We start from the raw sequence: 26,688 nt of genomic DNA, 5'->3' as shown, positions 1-26,688 counted from the left end.
GCAGCTCGGGAGGTTTCACTGTCCAGCTAACATACGGCAGGAGAGTTTTACATTCCCGCCTTGCCGCCACCCCAGTCCGAGTTAGCCTCTGGCAACCGACACCATGTGCTTCAAGTCCAGTAGTCAGTTTGCTTTACAACACAATCACATTACTCTCCATCGGGACCCACAATATATTTACAGTCGCCACTTAAAATGTGGTATTGCCACACACAAGAAAATACTGGAATCTCCATTGTAGCTCTCAGAAGGCCACGACCTCCACTGAGTCACTAACACTTTGGATTTTTATAGGGGCAGCAACAACGTAGGTGTAGATTTCCACCGGGAAAAATACATCTATGTCTTGCCTGCTGGGACATGAAACAAGGGCTGTTCAGGTGGGATGGAGTTTTTTTGTTTCTTTAAGCGGGATCGGGTAAATAAAGTTAGGCAGGGAAAAGAAGAAACACATCAGGCAAGGAATATCAAACGAGCCCCTGCCTCTTTCCCACCCCAAAGAAAGGGAATCACAAGTCCAAGACAGGGCATCTTTTGAGGCCTGGGACACTTTCTAGTCCAGGCGTCCCTGGTGTGAGTTGGTCTGACTTTAGAAATAGTACTCTTGCTTTAGAAGGGGGGCAAAAAAAGTGATTTTAAAAGGTATGTCGGTCCCCTTCACCTGCCTTCAGATCTCACCCCACGAAAAGCAGTTGGGTTTCCTGGCTCAGAGTTCAGCCCAGAGAAATGTTATTTTCTTGGGGGGAGGGAGCACCAGCAGGCAGGCCAGAAAACTGCAAAATGGTGGCACCTTTTGCTACAACCGTAGATCACTTTATAAGAGGCAGGATCTTGCAAATTAATGCCCCCTGCTCGGCTGCTCCATAAAATGTAGGGTTACCATATTTCAGCAAGCAAAAAAGAGGACGGGAGGAGCCCCGCCCTAGCCCCTCCCACTTCCCGTCCCCCCAGAACCCCCAACCCTCCCCCCGTTCCTTGTCCCCTGACTGCCCCCTCCTGGGACCCCTGCCCCTAACTGCCCCCCAGGACTCCACTCCCTATCTAAGCCTCCCTGCCTCTTGTCCCCTGACTGCCCCAACCCTTATCCACACCCCCACCCCCAGACAGACCCCTGGGACTCCCACGCCCCATCCAACCACTCCCCACCCCCTGACAGCCCCCCCCAGAACTCCCAACCCATCTAAACCCCTCTGCTCCCTGTCCCCTGACTGCTCCGATCCCTCTCCCCACTCCTGCCCCCTGACAGCACCCCCCCGCTCCTTGTCCCCTGACTGCCCCCTCCTGGGACCCCTGCTCCTAACTGCCCTCCAGAACCCCACCCCCTACCTAAGACTCCCTGTTCCTTGTCCCCTAACTGCCCCCTCCTAAGACCCCCCCAACTGCCCCCCAGGACCCTACCCCCTACCTGTACCCTGACTGCCCAAAACTTTCTCCACTCCCCCCAAAAAGCCCCCTCCCCCCCCGTTTCTTGACTGCCACCTCCAGAACCTTCCTGCCCCCTGGCCCCCTTACCCTGCTGCTCAGAACAGGGTGTTGGGCTCTGTGCGAGCCGGACACGTGGCTGAGCTCCCCAGCGCAACAAAACCCGGTCCCTGGCCCTGCACAACAAAACCCGGTCCCTGGCCCGGACCGGGCTGCAGGGGAGAGCTGCCCTTGTATCAGCACAAAGTGCTCTCGCTCCCGTTTTGCTATGCTGCATGGCAGAAACCGCTCCCAGTTGCAAAAGGGGAGGGCTGCACTTTGTGCTGATACACTTGCTCAGAATGCAGGGCGGATCCGGCTCCTCTCCAGCTGCTCCGGAGTCCAGCCCGGGACTTCCCTGCAGCCCTCCCAGCCGCTCGCTCTGCTCTGCCGGGGGAGGGGGGAAATCCCGGACATTGTGAGTGCTTTACAAATTCCCCCCGGACGCTATTTTTAGTACAAAAAGGAGGACATGTCCGGGTAAATCCGGACGAATGGTAACCCTAATAAAATGTGCTTTACACACAGTAAAGCAAAACCCGCCTAGCTCGGGGGGGAAGGAGACGTACCGTATTAGACAGCATCAGTGAGTCCTTCCCACAGACAATGAAACTGAACACAGCAGGTCTAGAGTAATCAGACAGCAAATGTGAAAAATCGGGACACTTTTTTTTCAGGGGAAAGGGGGAATAGTTGTGTATATAAGACAAAGCCCCTTATGTCAGGATGGTCCAGATAATATCGGGAGAGCTGGTCACCCTAAGAAGGTCAGTCCTTTTCAGCATCTTGGTCCTTTTTTCTTAAACAGCCACGTGGGCTTTTTTCTCTTAACAAGAGAATCGGTGTTTGCATACTAATGCGTACATGTAAATAGACACACACACACACTCACTGGGTTCAGAGCTGGAGTTACAGTATTTGCATTATAGCAAATTTTTACAAGGAATGATTTGCATCGTGGAAAATAAAAATAGCTTAAAAAACAACAACCCGACAACCCTGTCTCTTGCCTGTGTAGTAAGGGCCCAATCTTGTTCCCCATTGAAGTTATGGTTTGTATCATGGTTGTGTCTATGGGCCTTGGCCAGGATCGGGTCCCCTGTTGTGCTGGCTGTTGTACAACATGAAGTCAATGGCCAAACACCCATTAGCTTTCAAGGCGTGTAAGCAGAAATTCTTAGGACAGCTGGTCCAAACCCATCATCTCTGTAAATAGAGGACAGGCTGGAAAAGGGAAGTGTGCTTCACATGGATTACAAAGGAAAAGGGCCCTCGGCCTGTGCCCTCAAATCTTGTTGACCTTAACAGATTGGGGGTGGGTGAACCTCGCCGGATCAAGGCCTGGACAGCCAACATACTCTGCAATGTTCTCACTGGCACAAGAGAGGGCAGGTTTTGGTAAACAGCAAAGACTCTTGGAAAGCGCAGCGAGGCAGTTGGGACATGTCTGGATAAAAATAAAGCCTGGAAATCAGTTTCTCAGCTGCTCCTGCATGCATCCAGGAGGAGGAGAGTGATTAACACATAAAGAAGCTGCTGCCCCTCCTCAGCCAAACGGATAAAAAAACAAACAAACTTGAGTCCAGCGAGTCAGTCGTCAAGGAGGCATGAGACAACCACAGAGCAGCGCTTTCCAACCTGCTACGAGCTGAACTTGGTCTATCTTCCAGCACGTAGCATTCCCTGACAGAGCATCCCAGAGAAAACCACTTGAGATCCTCACACGCTGCCGTTACTGACAGAGAGGAAAGAAGGGGATGGATACGAAGCCTGCAAAAGACTTGGTAGATCCTGGCCCAAATGCAACGTGATGTCCCCCTCCCCTGAATGACGACTTCTCTGCTCAGCCAGGAATGAAGGAAGCGGAGCATGAGATCGCAAAGCAAGGATTCCCCGAAGGCCGCCGTCTTGCCGGCGCCGCGATCCTTGATTTTCTCCCCCTCGTGGGCGTGAACAAGAACCAACACAAAATAAAAATAAAATAAGGGGGGTGGGGTGGGAAAAGGCTTCAAGTATTAATGACATTTACAATGAAGGAGGCTACGTGGGTTTGTTCCTCAGTCACTTCCTGGAGACTTGGTTCAGGGCTTGTTCTATGTTGCTGCTGCTCGATCAAAGTCCGACCGATGTGGCTACACTGCAACCAAACAAATAACCAACCAAAAAAACCAACAACAGGTGTTTCCTCCCCCTTTCTCCCTCATCCCCCCCAAAATATAAAAAGCAATAAGTTTACAAAAATAGAAAATAATTACAGCAAGAGGCAGGAGGGGGAAGGGGAAGGAAGGGCCCCTGGGGGGGTTATTTGGCTGAGCAGTGTAATATCGTCTGGTTGTTTAAAGCGTCCTCCACCAGATGCAGTTCTTGGCGGTCGACTATCACGTCCCTTATGCAGCCAATAAAGCCGGTGCTGTAGGCCTTGGGCAGTTTGTGAGCCAGGCTGAGCTTCTCTATTCCCCCTGCAAGAGATGGCATGGACAGATCAGGTAGGGGCACAGAGGATGGGCCAGTCTGTCTAGAGCAGCAGCACAGGAAAGTGACTTTCTCCATCCTGGCACTTGTGCAACGCTGCCTGTGGTGCTGCACAGCTGGGATTCCTTCCTGACCCCTCAGCAAGGAGTGGTTGGTGCCATGAAGCTTAAGAGTTAATTACTAGAGCAGACTGAAATGTTTCACTTGAAAAGTTTTCCTGGCTGGTTTTGCCAAAACTGAATTTGTTTGCAAGTCCGGGAAAAAAATTAGTTTTCCTGGAGGGGATTTTTAAAATGAAAATTTACATTTTATATCAGCACTTAGACTTCAAATATTGTTTTGTTTCTTTTTTGTTTGCAGGTGAAAATGCAGTAAAATGGCATTTTAAGTGGAAACAAAATTAATCTTTTGCTTCATGTTGCAATGTTGATCCAAAACAAAACCTGACAGGTTCAGTGGGAAAACACTTTCTTTTCAAACTAGAATTTCTTGTGGGAAAGACTTGGGTTTTCCAGCCAGCTCTGTTGATGACCCTTCTCTTAACTCCCATGTCGACAAACTATAGAGGGGATACAGCCACCGCATCGTTAAAGGCTGCATTGTCCATTAGGAAACCCTCCTATAACTTTGGCAAGGGAAATTGGTTACAGCTGAAAATGGCACCACTTCCCCCTAATGGCGGATGTGTCTGCAAAGGCTGGAGAGAATGTGTCACGTTGCTTCTTTGTGACAGATCATCAGCAAACACGCCTTGTTGACCATTTTGATCTATCTGAAGACCTCCCCTTACTATCTGAGCACCCCACAATCCTTAAGGTACTGATCCCCCAACACCCCGTGAGGTGGGGCAGTGTTGTTATAATCAATTGACAGATGGGGAACCGAGGTACAGAGAGGCTAAATGACTTGCCCAAACACAGTGGCAGAACAGAGACCTGAACACAGGGCTCCAGAGTCTGACGCTACCACGCCAACGAGTGGAGCAAAATGGCTCACTGCACTGGGGAAGACCATGGGGTGTAATTAAGCAGGGTTAATAGTATTTGTTGTGGGTCATTTTCGACCCTGTCCTGCCCCCCCGGATGTGAACAAACAGTTCTGAGGTCAAGTCCTGCTCTCACCCACGTCAATGGCATTGTTGCCATGGGTTTCAGTGGGGGCAGGATCAGAAACAACGAGCCAAATTCTCTGCTGTCACAAGTCCACTGGATTTGGCAGAGAATTTGGCCCCACAGGTGTATATGCCTGTAGGTTATCTTCTGTTGATGGGCTGCATCTTGATAAGGACATACGGATATTTGTAGCAGGGTCACTGCCTCCAGAGCACCACTCCCTCCCCCCCCAGCATGGGGTGGCCCTGCAGCATCCCTGGAGCTGCCCAGACTTTACAATGACTTCCCGGGGAAGTGCCCAGTTCTGGGTCTCCCTCTCTCTGCCCAGGGTGATGACATTCCGCCCCCGAACTGGAATGGCAGGGAGGGTGTTCGGATACCAGCGCGTGCAAGAGACCGTTTTCAAAGGCAGCGGTGGTGAAATGTTTTTAAGAAAGGAGCCATTATTTGACATCGGGACACAATTCTCTGTCAGCGAAGCTGCTGGAGGAAAAAGCACAGGGCCAGAGAGTATTTCCATCATCGACTTCCCAACTGGACATGACGACATGGACATCTCTGGCACATGTGGGGAAGCCAACTCCTCCTGCTACCTTGCTGTATGGAGAATGTTCCTTTAACAGGGGCCTGCCAAAGATTCCTCAGGAGGAGTGTGGCATAGGTGGGAACAGACGCTTGAGTTTAAGGGGTAGGCACCCACCAGGCGAACCCACAGTGCTGCCGGTACAATTTCTGTACTTGGTTAGACCAGCTGTCGAAGGAGGTTAATGCTTGTGTCCAGTTCTTTGAGATTTACAGAGGAAAATGTGCTATCCCTTTAACAGTACAGCAGTACCTATGGCACAAAGCAGCCATCACCTTCTCCAGCGCTGTGGCCCATCCCACTGATTTACGCCAGGGCTGATATTTTCAGACAACTAGGGGATTTAGGACTCAGTTCCCATTGGGGTTAATGGGAACGGTGTGTCTAACCCTTCTTGGGGGCTTGGAGACTCTCTGCTTTGTGGTACAGAAGGGAATTTCACTATTCCTCCCGCGTTCAACTTACCCAGCCAAAGGGCTCCGTCGGTGTCTAGCTGAGTTGCTCCAAGAGGGGAAGAACCAGTTATGGGGGCTTCGTTGCCAACCTGCAAGGAGCCGTCTCTGTGTACTCTATTCCCAGAAAAGAGAGAGGGACACTCAGTAAAGGGGCCTGGAGCAGCGCTCTGCCCTAGCCTGACTAGGGATGCTGCAGATGGCTCCACCACCATGCATCAGCCCCCTGCTCTCTGTGCTGTCTTTGGACCACTGCATGCCTTGATTTCTCCTGCCAGCACTCCTGCACTATCCCCTGCAGCGACTCCTCCTGGGAGAGGCTGGTATGACAAGCAAGGTGAGCTCTCTCCTCCAGCCTGCCTTTATGCGGGGGGTCCTGCTGCAAGCTGATGTCCCATGCAAAGCTCTCCAACAGCCCCTGCTTCCTAATGCTCCCTCCTGACTCATCAGCAGAAACCACTGGCATTCCAGCCATGCGAGCAGCTCACCACTCCCCTCATCACCAATATAAATAAAAACCACAGGAGGCCCAACACGAACAGAATTCCAAGCCCTTAGCCGGCTAAAATAAAAGGCACGGACGGGAGTACTTCCTTGAGCCTGTCCCTTTGGCATTTCCTAGAATCTAGGGCAGGCAAGTCAAGGCACGCACCCTTCCAACGCCGCATTGGCCGAATACCGCTCCTCTATTATTATCTATAGGGCTCAGTGACCCACGGAGACCGCAGGGCCCGGCTCCAGGGTCATGACTCAGGTGCCCTAGACGTGACCCAGCCCAGCTCATGCCCAGCCGTGAGCATACTGTCTGCAACCCTACCAGCCCTTACCCCCCCTGCCTCCCCGAACCTCCTCACCTGTACGCTTTGATTTGAATCCACTGGTTCGTGTTCACTGGCACCGTGGAACGCAGGACAACTGGCTTGGAGCCAAGATCATAGGTCATCTGCACATAACCATCCACTACGGCCAGGGCGATGTAGTCCGACCGCTCCAGCCCCTTCCCGCTCCACAGGATCAGACCCTGGGTGGCTTCCGTCTTGATGCTCAGTTCAAAGTGGTTCTCCTGCAAGGCCTTCTCGCTGCACCAAGGGGCCGGATGGGGGAGGGAAGACAGGCCTGAGTCAGGAAGCAATGGGCAGCCCCCCATTCGGGCAGAGAGGCAGGTGGCCAGCCCACCAGAGCAACATGCGCCTCTGCTTCCAGGCAGGTCACCGCCCTGGTGGTTTACCCCGGCTAGCCTCTGGAACAAGGCACGGGGAGCGCGCACGTGTGTGTGGGGGGGTTATACACCTATCTGCAGTACGTGATGGATCTCAGGCACAGGCAATTCACAAGGCCTGACGCGCTGTTTGCAAAATGGGATAAGAGGAGAGGCAGGGGCTGAAGCAGCCCGCCTCAGCCCCATCTTAGCCCCTGCTAAAGGTCCAAGGCACACGGGCTTTGCCCGGGGTTTCGGCTGGTGCGCAGGCCCTGGAGAATGGCCAGGAGGGGGGGCTGGGCAGGCCCCAATTCTGCTTTCGAACCCGGCTTCACACACAGCAGCCTTTGAGCCAGGCGAGTTCAGTACAAAGGAGGCTCTGTCAGCTGGACTAGAAGTGCCATGGGGAGGCGTCAGCTGGGGTTGATGCCATTTTGCCCTTCACTAGCAAGTTCCCTGGGTTGGCCAGAGGAGACCTCATTCCACCTGCTGGTGCCACACACGAGGGAAGGACCCCCCCAACACCGCTGCCCCCTCGCCCCCAGAGCCCCAGGGTCGTCCTCTGCCCTGACTCACAGGATGCCAGCAGGAAGCAGCACTGGGCACCCTGCAGACGATGGAGTGGCCCTGTGTCAGAGTGCCTTCTCGAGCATCCAGAAATAGCACCAAAGGGTTAATGGCAAGACCATCAGGCATCTCCGTAGCAACAAAAGTCGATGTGGCTTGAACCTCCCCCAGTGACTTGGACTGACACCCACCCGGGGAAGAGAGGCATAATGGGAGCTGGAGGGAAGGCTGCACTTCGCACCTGGTGCAACAGAGACATTCTCCTCCTAAAACCAGTGCATTACTGGGGCCAGCCTATCCCCCAACAGAATCCACATCTCCGCTCAGTCACTCCTGGGGTGGGATACAATACCCCAGCCCCGTTCCTGCCACTGGCTACAGCACTGAGCGACTGGCCACGTTGCCGCTGCGGTTACAGGTGGCTATAAGTGCTGGGTTTCCCTCTCTGTTCTCCCAGACCCGTGTGCACACAGAACACCAGACAAAACAGAGAGCCGCAGGGAGAGCATTTTATTCCCAAGGGACGCTGCAGCCGAAGAGCCAGATGGCAGCTCTGGGTGAAGCCCGCATCACCAGCAATATGACCCAGCCTCCCCACTAAGCTGTGGGCATTTGCTCTATCAAGCGTTTGCTTGGTGGGAGTTACTGTGGAAAGGCAGATCCAGAGCGGGTAAATGACTTGCTCCAGGACACAGAGCTGTAGCCCCATCTCCTGAGTCCTCGTCCTGTGCTGTATGGGCCCCCCCACTTCCCCACCTTGCCTTTATTTCAGGCTCTCGCAGGCTGCGAACCATCGTCCCTTATCAATAAAAAGCCAACAGTTCAGACATGCATGACAGACAGACAGAGAGGCCAACAGAGCAGCCACACCAGAGCGCACGAGACATGAGAGCAAAAGGCTGGCGGAGACTCACCTGCGATCCGGGGCATAGTCCAGCGCTTCGGGACTTAGAAGCAGGAAGAAAGGGGAGGCATGCCATAAGCGCCAGAGGAGAAAAAAGAAAACCACCCGCCTGGCTCGCGGGAGGCCCCGGGTGCGGTGCACGGCCCTGCCTGGCTCAGGGCAGCTTCTCACCCTGAGCACAAAGCCTGGGGAACGGTCTCTAGAGGGAATCAAATGTCCTTTGGGGCCGCCTGGATTTCCTGACACCCACGGGGGTGAATTCTCAGGACTCCGGGAAGCAGGGACATGGCATGTCTGTCCCACACAGGAACGCGGAGCCCGCTGCACGTTCAGCCTCCACTTTCACTACAGCTTTGCTGTGGATGCTCTGAAGGCTGCCTGTGAAACGGGGGAGGCCAGGCAGCAAGGTACTATTTCAAGGCAGGACTGGAGAGGGTGCTGCAAGGGGTCCTGCTAATTACACAGCTGCTTTTGCTACTGGTACGTATTTGCATCAAGAAACCCCTCAGAGATTCAAACTGTCCAATCCAGACTGGCTGACACAGGGCAAGAGAGGGTTTGCATGGCTCAGGGGATGGGCAATAGGAGATGGAGCCTTTTGCATCTAGCCCAGAGTGGCAGCAGATCCCACCCAACCGGTCTTTAGTGGTGGATCTTGGTACAGTTTGTCATAGACAGGTGTCTGCATCACCAAGATCGGCCCCTTGTTGGCTGTCTGATGAGCGGCCAAGGCCTGAATGGCTGAGGAGCAAACTCTGGGTCAGGGCTGGGACACTTTGGCAGGGCTGCGTGGGGGAAATCCTGTCCTGCTCACATGAGGGGCCAGTCTCAGGGTCTGAAGTCAAGGGCATTTCATGCCCAGCACGACACAGCAAGGCAACTGTGTCATTAGCAACAGCTCCGCGTGGCCAGCACGCCTCCAACCTTTACAGACTGAGACAGAAGAATCTGGTTTCTAGCCATCAGCCCTTATGGGCAACTCTGCAGAGCACGCCCCGAGCGGCGCCAGCGAGTGTCTACTGCCAAATCCCAGCTGGAGAAGCGTTAAGCTCCACTGCCGGTTGGATGCCCAGGTGAGTGGGCACTGGCTGGCACCGCTGTGGAACAGCTCCCCAAGCAAGCCGGGAAGCAGTGACCCTTTCTCATTTGGGGCAGGGCAGAGAGGTAGCAGCGTTCCACTACCCTACGAGTGTGCATCGCTCCTTCTGGCATAGCGGGGTAGCCTGGCTTCCAGCTGCATGGCAAAGAGACTCGGCATGCTGCCAGCTGGACGGCTGCTGGGAGATGCGGGGCTCACATCATGTAGCCAGTGAGGGGGCCAGGCTCCTGTGAGGATGCCCCCGGCTGCTCTCAGCATGCAGCGTCAGTCAGGCTGCTTTGCTTTCCGCCTCCCTCAGTGCAGACATGCATGCATGCAGGTTCTCAGCCTCCGAGCCCTCCTTCCAATTCCTGGCCTGGAGAGAATGAGGTGGGACGGGGATGCACCAGACAGCTTGCGCCTCCCCCCCCCCCCCAAACACACACACAACAGAGAATGCAACTGGATGAGCCATTGCTGCTTCCAAGGGATCAGGTACCCCCCACTTCTGCTCCCAGACAACCAGCAAATAAGCAGCCGTCAAGAATCCTCTCTCCCAGCCAAACCTTGGCACCAAGGAGCCCCTCCCTGCATGTTACCCAGTGGGCATCTGGGCCATGTTCCCTGGGGTGGCAGGAGCTCAGGGCCTGGCTCTGCACACCCTCCCTCCAGCTTTACACTGCATGGACTCACTCCGGATCCACACTGGTACAAGTGGGCGCAGAATCAGGCTCCCAGAGGGTCCACCCTGCTCACTGCTTCACCCCTTCACTGCTGACTGAAGAGATGCTTGACAAAGGATCCCCCGCTCACTTCCCCGCTAGCCCCCATGCCCATTGCCCTGAACAGATCTGTGCTGATGGAGCTAACCCGCACACACCACTGGCATAAAGTCTGGCCCCCCTGAAGCCAATGGCAAAAGCTCCCATCCAGGGCTGGCTCCAGGGTTTTGGCCGCCCCAAGCAGCCAAACAAAACAAAAAAAAAGCCGCGATCGCGATCTGCGGCGGCAATTCGGCGGGAGGTCCTTCGCTCCAAGCAGGAGTGAGGGACCGTCCGCCAAATTGCCGCCGAACAGCTGGACGTGCCGCCCCTCTCCGAAGTGGCCGCCCCAAGCACCTGCTTGGTAAGCTGGTGGCGGGAGCCGGCCCTGCTCCCATCCACTTCAATGAGGGCAGCGTCTCAGCCCTGCATTCTGAGCCCAGCCCCTCGCTCCTTCTCTCAGCACCTCACCCTGCCAGTGAAACGCAAGTGGCGCCCACTGCAAAGCTCTGTTCTTCCCAGGGGCTGGATGAGAGATTCCCAGCCGCTGTCCTCTCCCTCAAACACCGCTCGCTATCTGGTTGCGTGGAACGGGGCTCGGGGTCAAGGAGGGAAGCCCAGGGCGGGGGATGGCAATCTATGTGCAGTGGTGGAGGGCAGATGGCTGACAGTGAGGAGGGGTGTGTGTGAACTACTTACGCTGGGATCTCATTGGTCAGTTGGCTTGAAAACAAAGAAACAAGGACATTCAGAAGAGACAGACAGACAGACAAAGAGCAACAAGCAATGGGGGTGTTAGCAGTGGTAGGTGGGGGAGCAGAGTGGGAAGAGGGCAGAGAGTAATTAGTTATCTGGTTCCAGAAATGCTGAATGGTCCCCAGAGCTGGGAACTTGCTGGACTAGCTCCAGGAACCATGAGGCTGAGGAACAGCTAGGAAACTAGTTGAGATGCCCTTTGGATAAAACCAGTGGCTGAGCTACCCTGACGTGGATTAGACAAGTCGGTCACTGCTGGGGGCTTGGTGGGGTCACACAGGGTCAGCCGCAGGTGGGCAGCACCGCCCGGCTGACAGCGCATTGTTATTAGCTGCCCACAATGCTCCACTGAGTGTGAGAGAAACCCCCCCAACGGGCCAGTAAAACAAACAGACGAGCCAGAATCAGGAGACACCAGGATAAAATTAACTCCCGAAGTCAACGGAGGGGTGCCAGGGATGACTTTGGCCCAGGTGCGGTTGGAAGATGCCAAACAGCGACACCCGCGTAGTACAGCTGGCCCCTAGCAGCACCATCGCGGCACAAACAGCCAGTGAGAGAATGACAGGGTCCCAGGGGAGTTAGTTTAAACCATCAGCTTGAAAACAAAGGTCCCAATTCTGCCCTCAGTCAGTGATCCATTTCAATGGGGTTGCAGAAGCAGAACTGAGGGTAGAATTGACCCCACTGTTTGGGATGGAGCTGTCAGGGGAAATGCTGCCCTCAGCTACACCCGGGCTGCTCCATTGGACTCAGCAGTGCAGGGGTGTAACTGAGATCCGAATTTGGCCCACAGCATATTAAATGGAAACAAATTCTCCAAATCCCAGCCTGCAGCACCCAGCTGAAATTCCTGTGTGGGAGGAGAGCTCGGGGACACTGTGGATTGACAGCACTAGCATCAATGTTAAGCATTAGCTTAAAAAAGTGAAGGTTAAGGAGTGACTTGATTACTATCTACAGGTACCTACGTGGGGAACAAATATTTAATAACGGGCTCTTCAGTCTAGCAGAGAAAGGCCTAACATGATTCAGTGGCTGGAAGCTGAAGCTCGACAAATTCAGACAAGAAATAAAACATCTATTTTTAACGGTGAGAGTCATTAGCCACTGGAATAATTTACCCAGGGCTGTGGTGGATTCTCCATCACTGACCATTTTAAAATCCAGCCGGGATGTTTTATTTAAAAGCTTGGCTCTAGGGATTAGTGTGGGGCAGTTCTCTGGCCTGGGCTCAGCAGGAGGGCAGACTAGACAATCACAACGGTCCCTTCTGGCCTCGGAATCTATGAATTTCGGGTCTGCAAACCTGACTTTGGATTCGGCTTCCGGTCACCCGCACAGGGGAGCCTGGGCCCTGCAGCCTAGTCCCTGTTGGACGTTTGGCTACATCACAAGCCACCCGAGTAATCATTGGGAGCCAGCCAATGATGAGGATAGGAAATTTACAGTAAGGAGCCTATAGTTTCCCCAGCCCTGTACCCATTAGTCAGTTATACAGTACAATATCGGCCTCTGGGGTGCAGGCCAGGCCAGGCAGGTCCCGGCAGAATGCTGGCCAAGGACAGTCTCTGACAGCTGGCAAGCAATGAAGCCTGGTGGGAAGGGCGGGAAGAGTTCTCAGCAGCACCGCTAGGTCCTGGGATCTCCTCCTGGCCTCCTCCATTCCAGGGGGATTGGGGCAGAGTGGAGCTGGGCTGAGCCTAAACCCTGCATCTGAAAAGCCCTGAACTGTGAACTCTGCAGGTAGGGCCCACTCTGCCGGGTGTTACAGCCAAGTCTGGGAAAGGGGGGGAGGGGGGAGTCTGTTCCATAAGGGAGACAGACACAGAAGGAGACTGACAGTGACTGGAGACCAAGACATACAGAGATAGGAGAGCACAGAAAGATGGGGAGTAGGCCCCTGGGAGAGCTGGGTGGCCATGCTGTAGAGGTCCCTCGTGGCAGGAGTGTTTACACGGCAGCTCCTGATAGGGACAGGGCTCCCACTCTCGCTATTCTGCACCCTTAGGACTGCCCAAAGTGGCTGGAGGATGTCACTCGTCCTCGAAGTTGCAGGACCCTCTCGCTCCCCTCAGCCTGCGAGGTTTGTAGGGTACAGTCCCAGATCAGTTCTGGGTGTCGTAACACATTGTTGCTACTGGGCGCTGACTCACTCCCAAACTGGATGACTGATCTGGGCCAGTAACTCTGGAGAGTGGATCCCGCCCAGCTTAGGGACTGCGCATGCACCAGACCTCCAGACAGCAGCTGAGCGGGAAATCCACCAACCTAACTCATGAGCAAAAATGTCCATGTTTGGGTGTCTTGTGGGACGGGACTGAAGGGGAGGAAAAGACCAGACCAGGAGAGGGTGATGGGTGAAATCGCAGCTCTGCCCAGCCCAGGTCTGAGCACTTAGCTCCCACCAGTACCCCACCCCCCCTTCGATTTAACCTCCCCAAACCTCAGTCCAGCTCACCTCTTTGTCACGGCATTGTGGTACTCCAGGTAGGTCTTGCCATCAAAGGCAATGGCCTCCGAATCTCCTGCTGCCTTCTCGATGATCACTGCAGGCGGGGAGAGAAGCAGAAGCAGGGATCACGACACTATCGGTGCATCTCCACAGAGCAATAATAAACCTGCCCGACACAGAGCGCTCCCGACGGGTCCAGGGCACCTAGCAAACTCGCCTGCTCCTGGGGTTCGTTAGGAACTTGACGCCCTGAGCAAGTCCTTGGCTCCCACACCTTTTGAGCGATCAGGGGCCAGCGTGCGGAGCGAGGTCAGGCCAGTTTAGGGCCTACCAGCCAGGTTATTTGACATCCACAGCCTCGCTTGGTTTTGAGGCAGAGGCGAGTGAAACAGGGTAGCCTGGTTTGGGGAGTTGGGTTTATATAAAACCAAAGAGGAGTGAACTAGAGAGCGACCATCTATTTCCTAAGCACCGAACCCCAGATCTTCACACTGCTCCTCTCAGCGCGGCCATGCTGAGGTCTGATTTTAAGAAGTACCATAAGGGTAAGTTTCAGGAGAGTCAATGGGACTCGGGCTTCTAAGTCAGCTAAGCAGGGTGACACCTACAGATCCTTACAAGCCAGGGCCGGCGAGTACAAAGCCACTGCAAAAGACCCGGTTCCTGCCCCAAGGAGCTTACAGTGGGGACGGATGACAGTCCAGCCTCACCATGCACAGGGAGAGCCAGAGGACGGGGCTTCCTTTGGTTAACTCAGTGGGCCACGTTTTCACTGACGCGCCTCATGTAAAACGCTAGCAGCCGCAGGGCACGCTGCTCTCATCCGGTCATATCCTGTAATTCTAGAGCATGGCCAGGCCACGGGACCCGAAGGCCCTTGCCCAGGAACATGAGTGGCACCAACGAGACTAAAACCCCAGCCGTGGCCTGAGAGTTTCCAGCCGGTTGCCATCGGCGCTCTGCAGAGCCGGGCTAATGGGCGAGGTCACTGCCGTCTGGCCCAGGCCCGCTTCCCGGAGTCTCACCTTTCTCGCAGCGTGCCCCAGAGAAGCCCCTCTGGCAGGCGCACTCGTAGCTCTCTAGCCGGGGGGTGCACATGCCTCCGTTCTGGCAGGGGTTGGGTTTCTGGGAGCAGGGGTGGGAGCGGAAGGCAGAGATCTCAATGGCGCTGTGGATGTTCTCTTCCTTCAGGACCGGGATGCCCTTAATGGAGATCTGAAAGGGGTGGGGGGGGGGAGCACAGGGAGGGAAGCCAGAGGCAGCATGAGGGTTACACTCCACTCCCAGCTTGGGTTTGGAGGGAGGGTGGGCACAAAGAAAGGAGGGTACGTACAGAGTCCATCCCAGGAAGGACATGGAAATTCAGCTCATCACCTCCTGCACCAGGGGAGGCCAACCTGTGGTTCTGGAGCCACATGCGGCTCTTCAGAAGTTAACATGCGGCTCCTTGTATAGGCACCGACTCCGGGGCTGGAGCTACAGGCGCCAACTTTCCAATGTGCCGGGGGGTGCTCACGGCTCAACCCCTGGCTCTGCCACAGGCCCTGCCCCCGCTGCACCCTTCCCGCCCCCTCCCCTGACCTGTAGTGCCCTCGCTCCTCCCCCTTTCCCCCCCAGAGCCTCCTGCATGCCACAAAACAGGTGCGGGGACGGGGGGAGCTGATGGGGGCACTGCTGACGTATTACTGGGGCTCTTTGGCAATGTCCATTGGTAAATTCTGGCTCCTTCTCAGGCTCAGGTTGGCCTCCCCTGCCCTAGAATGAACTTCCCTGAGCCTGGTATGTCCCCCTGGCATGGCCCTCAAGAACACGCCCTGCCCTCCCCCTAGTTGAGCATGCATCACCATGCTGCAAAATGTCCCCCGGTGCTTGGGGGGGCAGGATGCCCCCTGGCTTGTCCTAAGGCTCCTGTGACTTCTACAATGGTGGCACAGTGGGGTACCAGGGACGGAAGGGCTGCCAACCATTGGGTCCTCGCTGCTGGGTGCCTGCGCAGGGCTCCCCTCGAACCCACAGTCTTACCCTCTGCACGGCTCCGTCAAAGCTGGTGGAGATGGCCGCGGCGCGCGCCAGCTTGCTGAAGTCGGGCGCTCCCCCCACGTAGAGGGGCTCCTTCAGATTCAGGGAGGTGTGAGGAACCTGGGGGCGGGGGAAGAGGGCGAAAGGTGAACCCAGGACCAGGATGCGGAGAGGGAGTGTGAATGGCTCAGCCCTGCATCCTAGCAGGGGAGGCAAGTGGGGCACTGGCTGCACCAGCTGCCCTGTGTGGACTGGCAGGAGCCAGGGAAGGCAGCTCGAGATGGAGAAGGGGATTTAGCGCAGCTCAAGGGCTTGGCCTGGTAGGAAGGAGGAGACATCAGCCCCCTCCCTACCCTGACTGAAGCCAACGGTCCCTCACCCAAGGGAAGAGACCCCCTCATTGGGGGCAGACACACAAAGGGGAAACAAGTATCAGGGGGTAGCCGTGTTAGTCTGTATCTACAAAAACAACAAGGAGTCTGGTGGCACCTTAAAGACGAACAGATTTATTTGGGCATAAGCTTTCGTGGGTAAAAACCTCACTTCTTCAGATGCATCTGAAGGGGGAACATTACAGGGAGGAATTCAACATCCCTCCAGAAACTACCATCTCCCCATGGACCTACAGGGTCACCCTCCTCTAGCGTTGCCAACCCTCCAGGGTTGTCCAGGAGTCTCCAGGAATTAAAGATGAATCTTTAATTAAAGATTATGTCATGCGATTAAAACCTCCAGGAATATGTCCAGCCAAAATCGGCAACCCTACCCTCCTCTCCCATGCACTTCTACCGCCCTCTGCTGGCCACCCTTAAATGCTACAGCTGAGAACACAGCTCTTTTGGCCAACCTTTCTCTCCCCCCGCCCTCTCCCCGGCTCTCTCTCTCTCTCCTTATTGAGAGGCTTTCATATGGCCCTATTGCCACAGAGGCTGGACACAGTAATAAATGGAGCCTCCCAGCAAGGAAGAATTATCGCCTCTCTGTTTACAGACGGAGGAATGGTACAGCCGAGACTGGAACTCATGCTGCTGGATTCTATCCTTGCAATCCCTGGCACAGCAGAACCAGTGCAGTTGAGATAGCCGGGGCTTGCTGAGCCGCTGGTTAGACCACATAGCAAACCAGGCGTCTGGCCAGGCTCCAGCCACTGCTCTGGCTGGGTAACTTTAGGACAAGTCTTTCCAGAGCCAGATTTGCTCTGTGGGCCCCCCAGCGCTGCTCGTGCCTAGGGATGCTGCGTGGAGAACATGCACCCTGTGGAGCTGAGCCCAGCATTCATGCCACGGCGCTGGAGAGATGCTCTATGCACATTGGCACCAAGTCAGGGTCTGGAATTGAAAGGGCTGGGGGAAAGCGGGGTGGCTGCAGGAACAGGGTGTCTGAGCTGTGCTCCCCCTGAGTCCGACTGCCATGTTCTTACATGCCAGTAAAAAGGAAAGGAATTCAGTTCTGATGAAGGTACCAGATAGACTCCCCTGGAGAGTGGAGGCCTCTAGGTCTGTTTGTGACCTGAGACTTCAAATACAGTAGAACCTCAGAGTTACGAACTGACCGGTCAACCACACACCTCATTTGGAATCGGAAGTACGCAATCAGGCAGCAGCAGAGACAAAAAACGGCAAATACAGTACAGTGCTGTGCTAAACATAAACTACTAAAAAAATAAAGGGCCAGTTTTAAAAAAAAGATTTGACAAGGTACGGAAATGGTTTCAGTGCTTGTTTCTTTTAAATTAAGATGGGTAAAAGCAGCATTTTTTTCCCTTCTGCATAGTAAAGTGTCAAAGCTGTATTAAGTCCGTGTTCAGTTGTAAACTTTTGAAAGAACAACCATAACGTTTTGTTCAGAGTTACAAACAACCTCCATTCCCGAGGTGTTCGCAACTCTGAGGTTCTACTGTAAATAAATATTGACACGCTCTGGTTATGGCATATGTGTAACCACTGCCCCCTCTTGGACAGAATCAGAACTGATCGTTTGTGTGTCATAGGCCCCAAACAGCAAATAACTATAGGGAAAGTCTCTTTTAGTTCGCACAGCACGAGTTTGCAGTCTCAGAGCAGGAGGATCTGAGTTCTATCCTTGCTGTCACCATAAAGCCCATGGTGGGCAGCTTAACAACACCTGGAAAGTCCCAAGTAGTGGCCACAACATTTATCATTCACAACGCAGCAGTGGAAGTTTGCCACCCGGCCGGCCAAGACAAGGTTATATTAATCACTAACTAACACTTTGCAGAGTTAAAACAAGAAGGAATGACCAGATTACTGAAATGTGTCGAAATCAAATAGAACTCACTGAAATTAACGAAGGAAAAGAAACAAAAATGTGTCTAGTCTACAGAACCCAGAGTGGGGCTGGTCCGACGGAGAGGGTGGGCGGATGGAGACGAGTATGGATCACTCGGGTTCGAATGGAGGAACGTAAAACAACATGTTGATGGCATATGAGATGGAAGCACGGTGGGTTATACTTATCTTTACCTTACGGGATTTCTGAAATCCAGACAGCAGGGGAGGGAAAAATACGAATGAAAATCAAAAGGGAGAGAGAAAGAGAGAAACAGGAGATCAGTGGGGTTCCGTCATAGCACGCAGAGCTGCAAGCGCATTGGCTAACGTCCGTTCCCTTGTTAGCAGGCAATTAAGACAGGGAAGATGCAGAATGGAGTGGCAGACGGTGCTGCTGTCCTGCCAGGTGAAACACTGCTTTAAAAAGGGCAACTTTAATACCAAAGGAAGCTTGAAAAGGGAATAAAAGGAGCATTTATGGAAATCAGACAGCCCATGGCACCCTGCGTCCCCTTTGCTAGCGAGGAGAGAGCAGTGTTGGGGGAATCAAAGAGCTCTCGTCCTGCTGCAGGTGCATAATGGTCCCACGTTTTAACGGGCATCAGTCTTGACATGGGGGAGCTCACAAAGGAGGGCACAAATCCAGCCACTTGATTGAACAGTGGAGAGGGAACAATGCCCGGCTTTAAGTTACAGCTAGGCACAGACTACAGCTTAGAGGCAGTGGGCTAAGTCCAGATGGGCACAGACTACCCAGCCTATACTAACGGCAGGCATGGACCACCCATACTCAACTCCCTTGAGGCCTATGAAAGGTCAGCTCTAAGCCCTGAGACTCGGTCCCATCTTTAGTTTGAACCCAGGTGACTTTGGTAATAAGTGGATGTCAGGAGAGCATCCAAAGCGAAGCAGGCAATCAAACCCCCAGTATCAAAGTCTCTCTTGTTGGAAGGTTTATATCCTTCGTTCTTAGAAACTAGAAGCTTGGGAGAAGAGAGCTTGGGGTTGCTGTCCCAGCTCCTCCACTGGGAATAGCGTGTGCGCGCAAGACCAGGGCAAAGGCTTGTGTCCGACACTCTCCGTGGAAAACACAGCCTCGCTCATTTCATCAGGAAGTCTGCATTCCGTGCGTATCATTTCTCCCTGATACAGGGGGAGGGATGCTGGAGAAGCAACCACTCACTGGGGAAAGGTGAGGTCGGGGGTGAGGAAAGGAAGGGGCAGAAAGCATCCGCAGTGTGGGTTAGAACGCCAGTGTCTAACCTGCTGTGAGTGGGGCCGTTTGTAGGGAGATGGGAGAAGCGTAGAGGGGAGCGGGGGAGAGAAACCAGAAAAATGAAGCTGCCAGGTTGAAAGCGGAGCAGAGAGAGTGGGGACAGATTTGCTGGCATCTGTGTGATCATGGTAATTGCTTTTAATGACTCCATTTTCTTTCCCCCTGAAAGGCACTGTCTGGCTCTTCATCCAGAGCACCAGGAAAGGCTCCCGAAGCCAGGATCTGGCCCTAACACTAGGCCCCGGTGGAGGAAGGGCCAGGGACCTGCAGCTGCACACAGTCAGGGACCTGCAGCTGGGGATGCCTGACTGGACACAACCCGCAGAGCCGGTGTCTGGGGAATCAGGGATGTTCCTCTTGCAAAGGGGCTGCCAGCTCCCCAGGCGGAAAAGAAAGGTAGAAAAGAAGAGTGGACCTGCTCTGACAGGGAGGAGGCATTCCCCGAGTGACCCAGGGCAGCTAAGTGAGGGTCTGAGAGCTGTGGGGCTAGAGTCCAGCCTAGGGAAAGCTTATGCCACACAGTTCTGCAAAGTATCAAGGGGTAGCCGTGTTAGTCTGTATCCACAAAAACAACAAGGAGTCCGGTGGCACCTTAAAGACTAACAGATTTATTTGGGCATACGCTTTCATGGGTAAAAAATCCACCTCTTCAGATGCATGGAGTGAAAATTACAGACACAGGCATAAATATACTGGCACATGAAGAGAAGGGAATTACTTATAAAAACTCCCTTCTCTTCATGTGCCAGTATATTTATGCCTGTATCTGTAATTTTCACTCCAATAGCTCTGCAAAGGTACCTCAGATCTGCCGCATGGTGCCCCATCTCTCCCCACGGCTCCCTGGGTTTCCCATGCTCTCCTTCCGACCCTGAGCACAGGGTACTAAGCATGCCCAGTTGTGTGAAGAGGAAAAATGCCCACTAAATAATGATTGGGGCTGAGAACCATTCAACTCGCTTCGCTTGTGAAAGGCATGGATTTGAAGCCTGTCTAAGTTGAAGAGGCCCCAGCTGGCTCCTCTAAGAGAGGTCTGCCTCTCTTGCTGTTCCCCTGGCTTTGCATCCCCGTGGGTCTCCCTGCAATCAGTGGGACTGGTACAAGAAGTCCCGGATAGGCTGTGTCAGACTGTGTTAGGTCTGGTGGGGGTGGGGACCATCTCCGGCTGGGATCTCACTGGCCTGCCAACTTACCGGTGACTCTCCCATCACCCTCTCGCCGTTGTTAATCCGCATCACCCCCTTGCGCCCGTTCCTCTCCAGCGACACACTATTCCAGGTGTTCAGAGGGACTGGCTCCTTGCTCCTGGTTATGGGGTTTGGCGAGGAAGAAAGGGGAAAAAAAAACACAGCTGGGGTGAAAGTCATCCAACAGAGGCACTGGGCAGGGAGTGAGGGGGGCAGAACGGACTGTGCTGGTTGGTATTTCCTATTTGCAATAAGGGAGCACCCCCTGGCCAGGGCCCCATTGGGCTGGGCACTGTGCACTTTTATGGGAACTAGCTAGAGCAAAGCTAGGCTGGGTACGTCTACACATGCTGCAGTCACACCTCTGGCTGCAGTGTAGACATGCTAAAGGAGTGACAGGCCCTGCCCCAAGGAGCTTAGTCAAGGGCGGGAGACAGGAAGGATTCTGCTCCCCATTCTACAGATGGGGGGAACTGAGGCCCACAGGGGGACATCTTCAAAAGCACCCAAGGGCCAGATTTTTAAAAGGCATGCAGGTGCCTAGCTACGTTGCACTCTGGCCCTCAGCTGCTTAAGAGTGCCAACACCTATTTTCAGAAAGCATTGAGAAGCCAGAGAGTCTCAATGGAAGTGAACAGGGCTTAGGCCGCTAAGGGCCAGATTTTCAAAGGAATTTCAGTTCCTAAAGATGAAGACAAGCACTGTGTGGGATTTTCAAAAGCACCCAGGACGTCAGGCACCTAATGGGGTTGGGCACCCTTGAAAACCTCGTTAGGTGCCTCTCTGCCTCTTTAGGAACCAAAATACCTTTGAGAAAACTGGCTCCAAGCAACAGGCCTAAGGCCACAAAGTGAGGCTGTGGCAGAGGTGGGAAGGGAGCCAAGGTCTCCTGGCCTGAAGTCCAGCGCCTTCTCCACTAGACCATCCTTCCAGCTGTGTGTCAAGGGAGGAGGAGCCAAGACTCAACCAGCAACGACACACAGGAGATGGCCAGCTGGAGGAATCAGCAGAGAGAAAGAGAAAGAGCAGTCTAGCCATCCCTGGCTATTGTCCAGCAGCCATCAGAACAGCTGGCTGCAACATCCCATAATACTGAATGGGGCTTGGCTCACCCCACACTGCTGGGCGCGCTGGTGAAACACAGCAGGCACAATTCCGCGTGACACGTCCAAGCCGCTCCCTCCCCCTCGACCCGCTGCCATTTTAGTAGTGGAGCCCATCAGCGTTTCGAGATGTGTCAGTCAATCTTCCCTGGGAAGCATTAGACTCAACTGGCCCAATCCCCAGCTGGCCTACATCGATAGAGCTGGATTGACATGGACAGGGCTGTACTGACTCCCAGGATAGGTAAGGTTCTGGCCCGGTATTATTAACATGGAAGATGAGCAAGCACCGAGAGAAACAGATTTAACCCCACAGCTGCCTCGTGGGCAGAACCCCAACCCCTCCCAGAAGCTGGCGGAGGCGTCTGACAGCAGGGGCACGTTGTACAGAAGTAGTAACGGCTCTCTGGTGAAAAGGCCGCATCATGTATCTCCAGGACAAACAAATCTCCGCTCCTGGTGCTGGGACACGATCGCCGTTGGGTCTAGGAATCAGGGCCAGAACCAGTGGGACCGGAGATGAGCTGGGGCACGGTTACCTGATTAAAGTGAGCCCCGTTCATTTTGGCTACTAGATCCAACCGCCCCATTGGGGTTTTGCTTAGGGGCCGTGCCAGCTGCTTAAAACTCGGGCTAATGCCGATCTGCCCCACCTTCCATGGGTCTGGTCCCAGTGCCTGCAAAGAGGAGCGCTGCCTGGTGCTTTTCACTCCCACTCCCCCTGCTCCTTGGAGGAGCACCACAAACCAATGAGCGAGGGGCCAGAGCCAAGGGGTCCTGGTGTTAACCCCCAACCCCTGCCTTCCATTCCTTGGTCCCCTTCTGTGCCGCCCCAGCAGCTAACAGGGCTAGGGGCCTGTTCTGGCGAGGCAATGCCCCCTCCATAGGGGGCACTCTCTCACCCACTTGGAGAGCCCAAAGCAGAGCCTCCCCCCCCCCCCCCCCAAGCAGCCTATGGGCACGTACTTGAGCACAGCTGCCCCCTTGCCCAGGTCGTATCTATACTCCAGGTAGCCATCGTGCAAGGCCAGAGAGATAAAGTCCCCCTTGCCGTCCGTCTTCTGCCCGTTGTAGAAGATCATGCCGCTGGGGTTCCTGGCCAGGAACACGACCTCCATGGACATCTTGTCCCTGAGGAAGAGAGGGCAAATGAGTGCTGCCCTCCCAACCAGCCAGCCCAGGGCTACTGCCACGCGAGGCCCAGGCACCGTCTCTCCCTTCGTCCCCTCTCGAGGGGCTGCACCGCAAGGTCTCTGCAGCCACCAGAGCCAGCCTGACAGCCCTGGGCAGCGGCGTCCTCTGTTCAGCCAACGGGCCCAGCAGACGGGCCAGCTTCCCCCTCCCCCAGCCCCGAGGGCCTCTGGCCTGAGTGGCACAGAGCCCTTGAGGGCGAAGTCTCCCTGGGCCCGATGGCACAGCTGTGCCTATCTGCAGGAGGGTCCTTTCCATCCCGGGGCCCCCTCCCACTTAGCAGTGTGGGAAGAATGGGTCACAGTGGGTGCTGTGCCTGGGGGAGGAGACCACCCTCGCTCCCGCCACCTCTCAGGAATAGTCCTCAGTCCCCTCCCCATCCCTGTACCTCCCTCTCACACTTCCCCTCCCCTTCCCTGCTGGCTTCTCTGTGGCTGTGAAACACACTCACTGCAGCTCGCGCCCAAAGGTCTGCAGCCCTCTCAGCTCCAGGTAGGAGAAGCCGTTGAACTCCGGGAGGAACGGCCGGGTCTGGTCCTGCTCCGTCACTGAGTCACAAAACAAGAGGGGGTGAGCTGAGAAGAGGAGAAGCCACTTGGGTCTGTGCCCCCCAAGCCCTTAGCCAGGGAGGTGGGTGCCCCTCGCACACAGAGACCCTCCCCGCCACACGCCAGGCCCATCGCAGCCCACCTGCCTCGCAGAACTCCCCTTCCCGCCCCATGGGGCACTCGCACTTGGCGCCTCCCTCGGGCAGCACCAGGCAGGTGGCAGAGACGTGGCACGGGCTGGGGTCACACGGATTCCTCTCATCGGCACAGGTCGGACCTAGGGGAGAAAAACGGCACATCAGGGAGGGGTCTTGGGGCCGGGCGCACCAGGGAGGAATGTTTCCGGTCCCTTTAGCCTACCTCTAACTGATCCACCTGGGGGCAGGCTGCACTGGCTGGGTCAGTAATGGACTGATGTCCTTGCCTGGCACTAGGGGCAGGCCACGCTGCTGGAGGGTCTGCCTTCTGGGTCACGGAAAACCCAAGAGGCTTTGACTTATGGGCATATATTTTTGTGTAAGAATGGCTGGCTATTAACTCCGGGCTCCTGATCTCAGGATTCACCTCCAACTGGGCACCGTTGCTGTGCACTGCTACTCAACCACCACGCCCCACCCCAGAGGTGGCTGCATTCCAGCAACGGGTGGCGACATGATCACCTAAGTGTGGGATCTCTTAGGGTGGGTGAAGGGGACTCGTGATTTGGGCCACCCCCAGGGATGCCCCCTCTCCCAGTGTCACTCCCCCAGCTTCTCACCCGTGTAGCCGTTGAGACACTGGCAGTGGAACATCTCAGCCTCCTTGACGTGGCAGATGGCGCCGTGGTGGCAGGGGTTGGGGTGGCAGGGGTTGTTCCCGCACTCGCCCACCCCACTGCCGTACAGCACGTCGCTGCCCTTCTCCCGCAGGTCGTACATCTGATTGTTCACGTCCAGCAGGCGGATGCAGCCCTTCAGGCCGGCGGTGGCTGACGTGCGATCTGCCACCCTGAAGGGACGGGAGGGCGGTGCTCAGGAGAGACAGAGGGGCCAGGGCGTGACGGGCCGTGTGGTGTCTGTGCTAGTAGCCTGGCTTTGCCTGGGCTCATCTGCAGAGACTCCAGGCCAGGATCCTCCCCTCCAAACCCGCTCCCCCCTCTGCCCAGGAGAAGGGGCTCCCCCGGCACCCTGAGCTCCGAGAGCCGTCTGCCTCTAACATCACCCCAGATTTTGCTCCAAAGAGGACTCAGGTGCTGGCCTCAATCCCCCACTTTCCCTCTACGGATGCACAGCCAGAAGCCACCAGCAGGAAGCGCTAGGACCCTGGGAGCAGCAGTTCTGCAGTGGAAGCTAAGTCCGCCCACTACTCACACAGCCATCTGGTCTTCCGGCACCCCTCCGACGAACAGATCTGTATCAAGGTTCAGGCCGTCGGTACCGCTCGGGCTCTCCCCGTTCACGTGGGGCTCCCCGTCCACCGACAGCATGCCATTGCGGCGGTTCCGGTTCACCACCAGCTGGTGCCACTTGCCAGGCTCCACGGGCACCTTGCTGGTGATGACGCCTGTACCAGACCCTGTGTTGAACCTGAAATGGAGGAGGGGGGCAGTGGGCTTGGGGTGGCGCCGTGGCTATTGCAGGAAAAGTGGTGCTTGGGACAGCTTCTCAGTTAGACGCTGCAACCACATCCCAGCTGCCACTTCCCACCACAGAGGTGGCTGCATTTCAGTGGTGGGTGATGTGATCTTTGTACACACCAGACAGCCTCTGGAATCGTAGGGTAGGCAGATTGGACTCATTACATAGGCTTCCCCTGAGGGCACCCCCCGCCCCCCATTGTCCAGAATCTGTAGCCCCCCGGCCACTGCTTCATTTCAAACAGAATTTTCATTTTGGCTTTTGAAACTCCCACCACGTACAAGGTTTGAATTTGGGATGCTCCTTTCTCTCCATCCTTTTCCAGTAGAAAACAGGGATTAGACAAGGGGGAGGAGCACAAACCCCCAAAATCAACACCCCCAAAATGTTCAGGTTTTGAAAACCAGATGTTTTCATTGGGTTTTGCTGAAAAACTGTTGTTGTTTTTTTTTTGTTGCAGAAGTGTTTGTTTCCTTCGAGACCCCTTTTATTTTTTTTGGTCCTTCTGATCTTAACAACTGGCTCACTAACGCCCCATTCTCCCACCCACCACTCCAGACCCTGGATCTGGCTGGGTTCAGACCCCTGCTGTTGTAGCTGTCCAGTGCTTTGCATCCCATCAGCCCCCAAAGGGGTGTTCCTGTAGGAGGCAAAACCCCGCTGGGCCAGGTTTAAAGAGACGGCTGTTCAGCTGCAGGAGCTGGCGAGGCTATGTGGAGAGCTCGGTTCTGAGGACAGCCTGGCTGGGAGGCACCCTGGCCAGAGGGGCCTGCATGGTAAAAAGGGACAGACGAATCTGTGCTTTCGATGACTAAGCAACCCATGGAACGTCTAGGGGAGTTGGGTCCCTGCTCACGCTGCCAGGCTGCTCCCCTCCCTTCCCCGCTGAGTAACCCCTGATGGGGGCCGGGCCCAGGCTGACAGCTAGGGGCACCCACCTGAGCTCCACGAAGCTGTTGACCAGCGCCAGGGAGATGAAGTCCTTGCCCTGGTTCTGCCCATTGTAGAGCAGCAGCCCGCTGAGCTCGGAGGCCCGGAACTCCATGGCGATGCGCACCGTGTGGTAGGCCTTCATCATCTTGAAGGCCAGGTAGGACTTCCCGCCGAAGCCGGGGATGAAGTACCTGATGGCTGTGAGCACAGACGGAAAGAGGACGGGGCGTGGCGGGAGAAAGAGAGAGAGAGACAACCCCTGATGTGAGTCCGAGAGCGCCACCCTCCCTGTACGTCCGTGGGAAAGGGTCAGAGATGGAAAGGGCATGCTAGGCCCCACCCGCTCCAACCCAGGTCATTACGGGATCGGTCCCCTACACCATCCTCCCGGGGCATTTACCCAGCCTACTGCTCAACGCCCCCAAGTGATACTCCACAGCCTTGTAAATCTCGCTGTTACCAGCACCCCCCAGATATTTACCTCACTTTTCCTCTTGTTTGATTTCACCCCTTTGCTCCCAGCTAGACCCATGCAGGTGCCCCTCAGTTCTCCTCCTCCCTCCGGGTCGGATATGCCTTTCACACACTCAGAGAGCTACCCCATCCCCCCGAGCTGCGTGCATCGTTCCTCATAACCCAGCCCCTCCAGCCTTCGGATCATTTTTCTCTCTTCTCCCTGAATCCCACACGATAGAGCTACATTTATCACCCCCGTTCTTCTTTAG

The 26,688-nt window shown here is 55.2% G+C and overlaps 1 protein-coding gene across 6 annotated transcripts in view; it reads right to left on the bottom strand.

Annotated features, from left to right (window-relative positions):
• Positions 1-2,357: 2,357 nt before the first annotated feature.
• Positions 2,358-26,688, bottom strand: part of AGRN (agrin) — a 221,377-nt gene continuing 197,046 nt past the window's right edge. For 2 of the 6 annotated variants that reach the window (XM_054009181.1, XM_054009185.1), the window contains 15 exons: positions 25,969-26,161; positions 24,764-24,979; positions 24,172-24,401; positions 23,557-23,691; positions 23,318-23,414; positions 22,642-22,806; positions 20,579-20,690; positions 18,302-18,313; positions 15,822-15,938; positions 14,825-15,014; positions 13,806-13,893; positions 8,760-8,792; positions 6,935-7,159; positions 6,094-6,197; positions 2,358-3,920 (listed from right to left, as the gene is read on the bottom strand). In XM_054009181.1, coding sequence (XP_053865156.1) covers positions 3,763-3,920; positions 6,094-6,197; positions 6,935-7,159; positions 8,760-8,792; positions 13,806-13,893; positions 14,825-15,014; positions 15,822-15,938; positions 18,302-18,313; positions 20,579-20,690; positions 22,642-22,806; positions 23,318-23,414; positions 23,557-23,691; positions 24,172-24,401; positions 24,764-24,979; positions 25,969-26,161 — 2,075 coding nt within the window. In that variant the 3' untranslated portion in view covers positions 2,358-3,762. The remainder of the gene's footprint in view (positions 3,921-6,093; positions 6,198-6,934; positions 7,160-8,759; positions 8,793-13,805; positions 13,894-14,824; positions 15,015-15,821; positions 15,939-18,301; positions 18,314-20,578; positions 20,691-22,641; positions 22,807-23,317; positions 23,415-23,556; positions 23,692-24,171; positions 24,402-24,763; positions 24,980-25,968; positions 26,162-26,688) is intronic. The other 4 variants (XM_054009183.1, XM_054009186.1, XM_054009182.1 and 1 more) reach the window with 3 other exon arrangements.

The sequence above is a fragment of the Malaclemys terrapin genome, chromosome 19, assembly GCF_027887155.1.
Source record: "Malaclemys terrapin pileata isolate rMalTer1 chromosome 19, rMalTer1.hap1, whole genome shotgun sequence".
Lineage (NCBI taxonomy): Eukaryota > Metazoa > Chordata > Testudines > Emydidae > Malaclemys > Malaclemys terrapin.
Note: the sequence above shows the minus strand (reverse complement) of the source record. Positions and strands in the feature narration are given on the sequence as shown.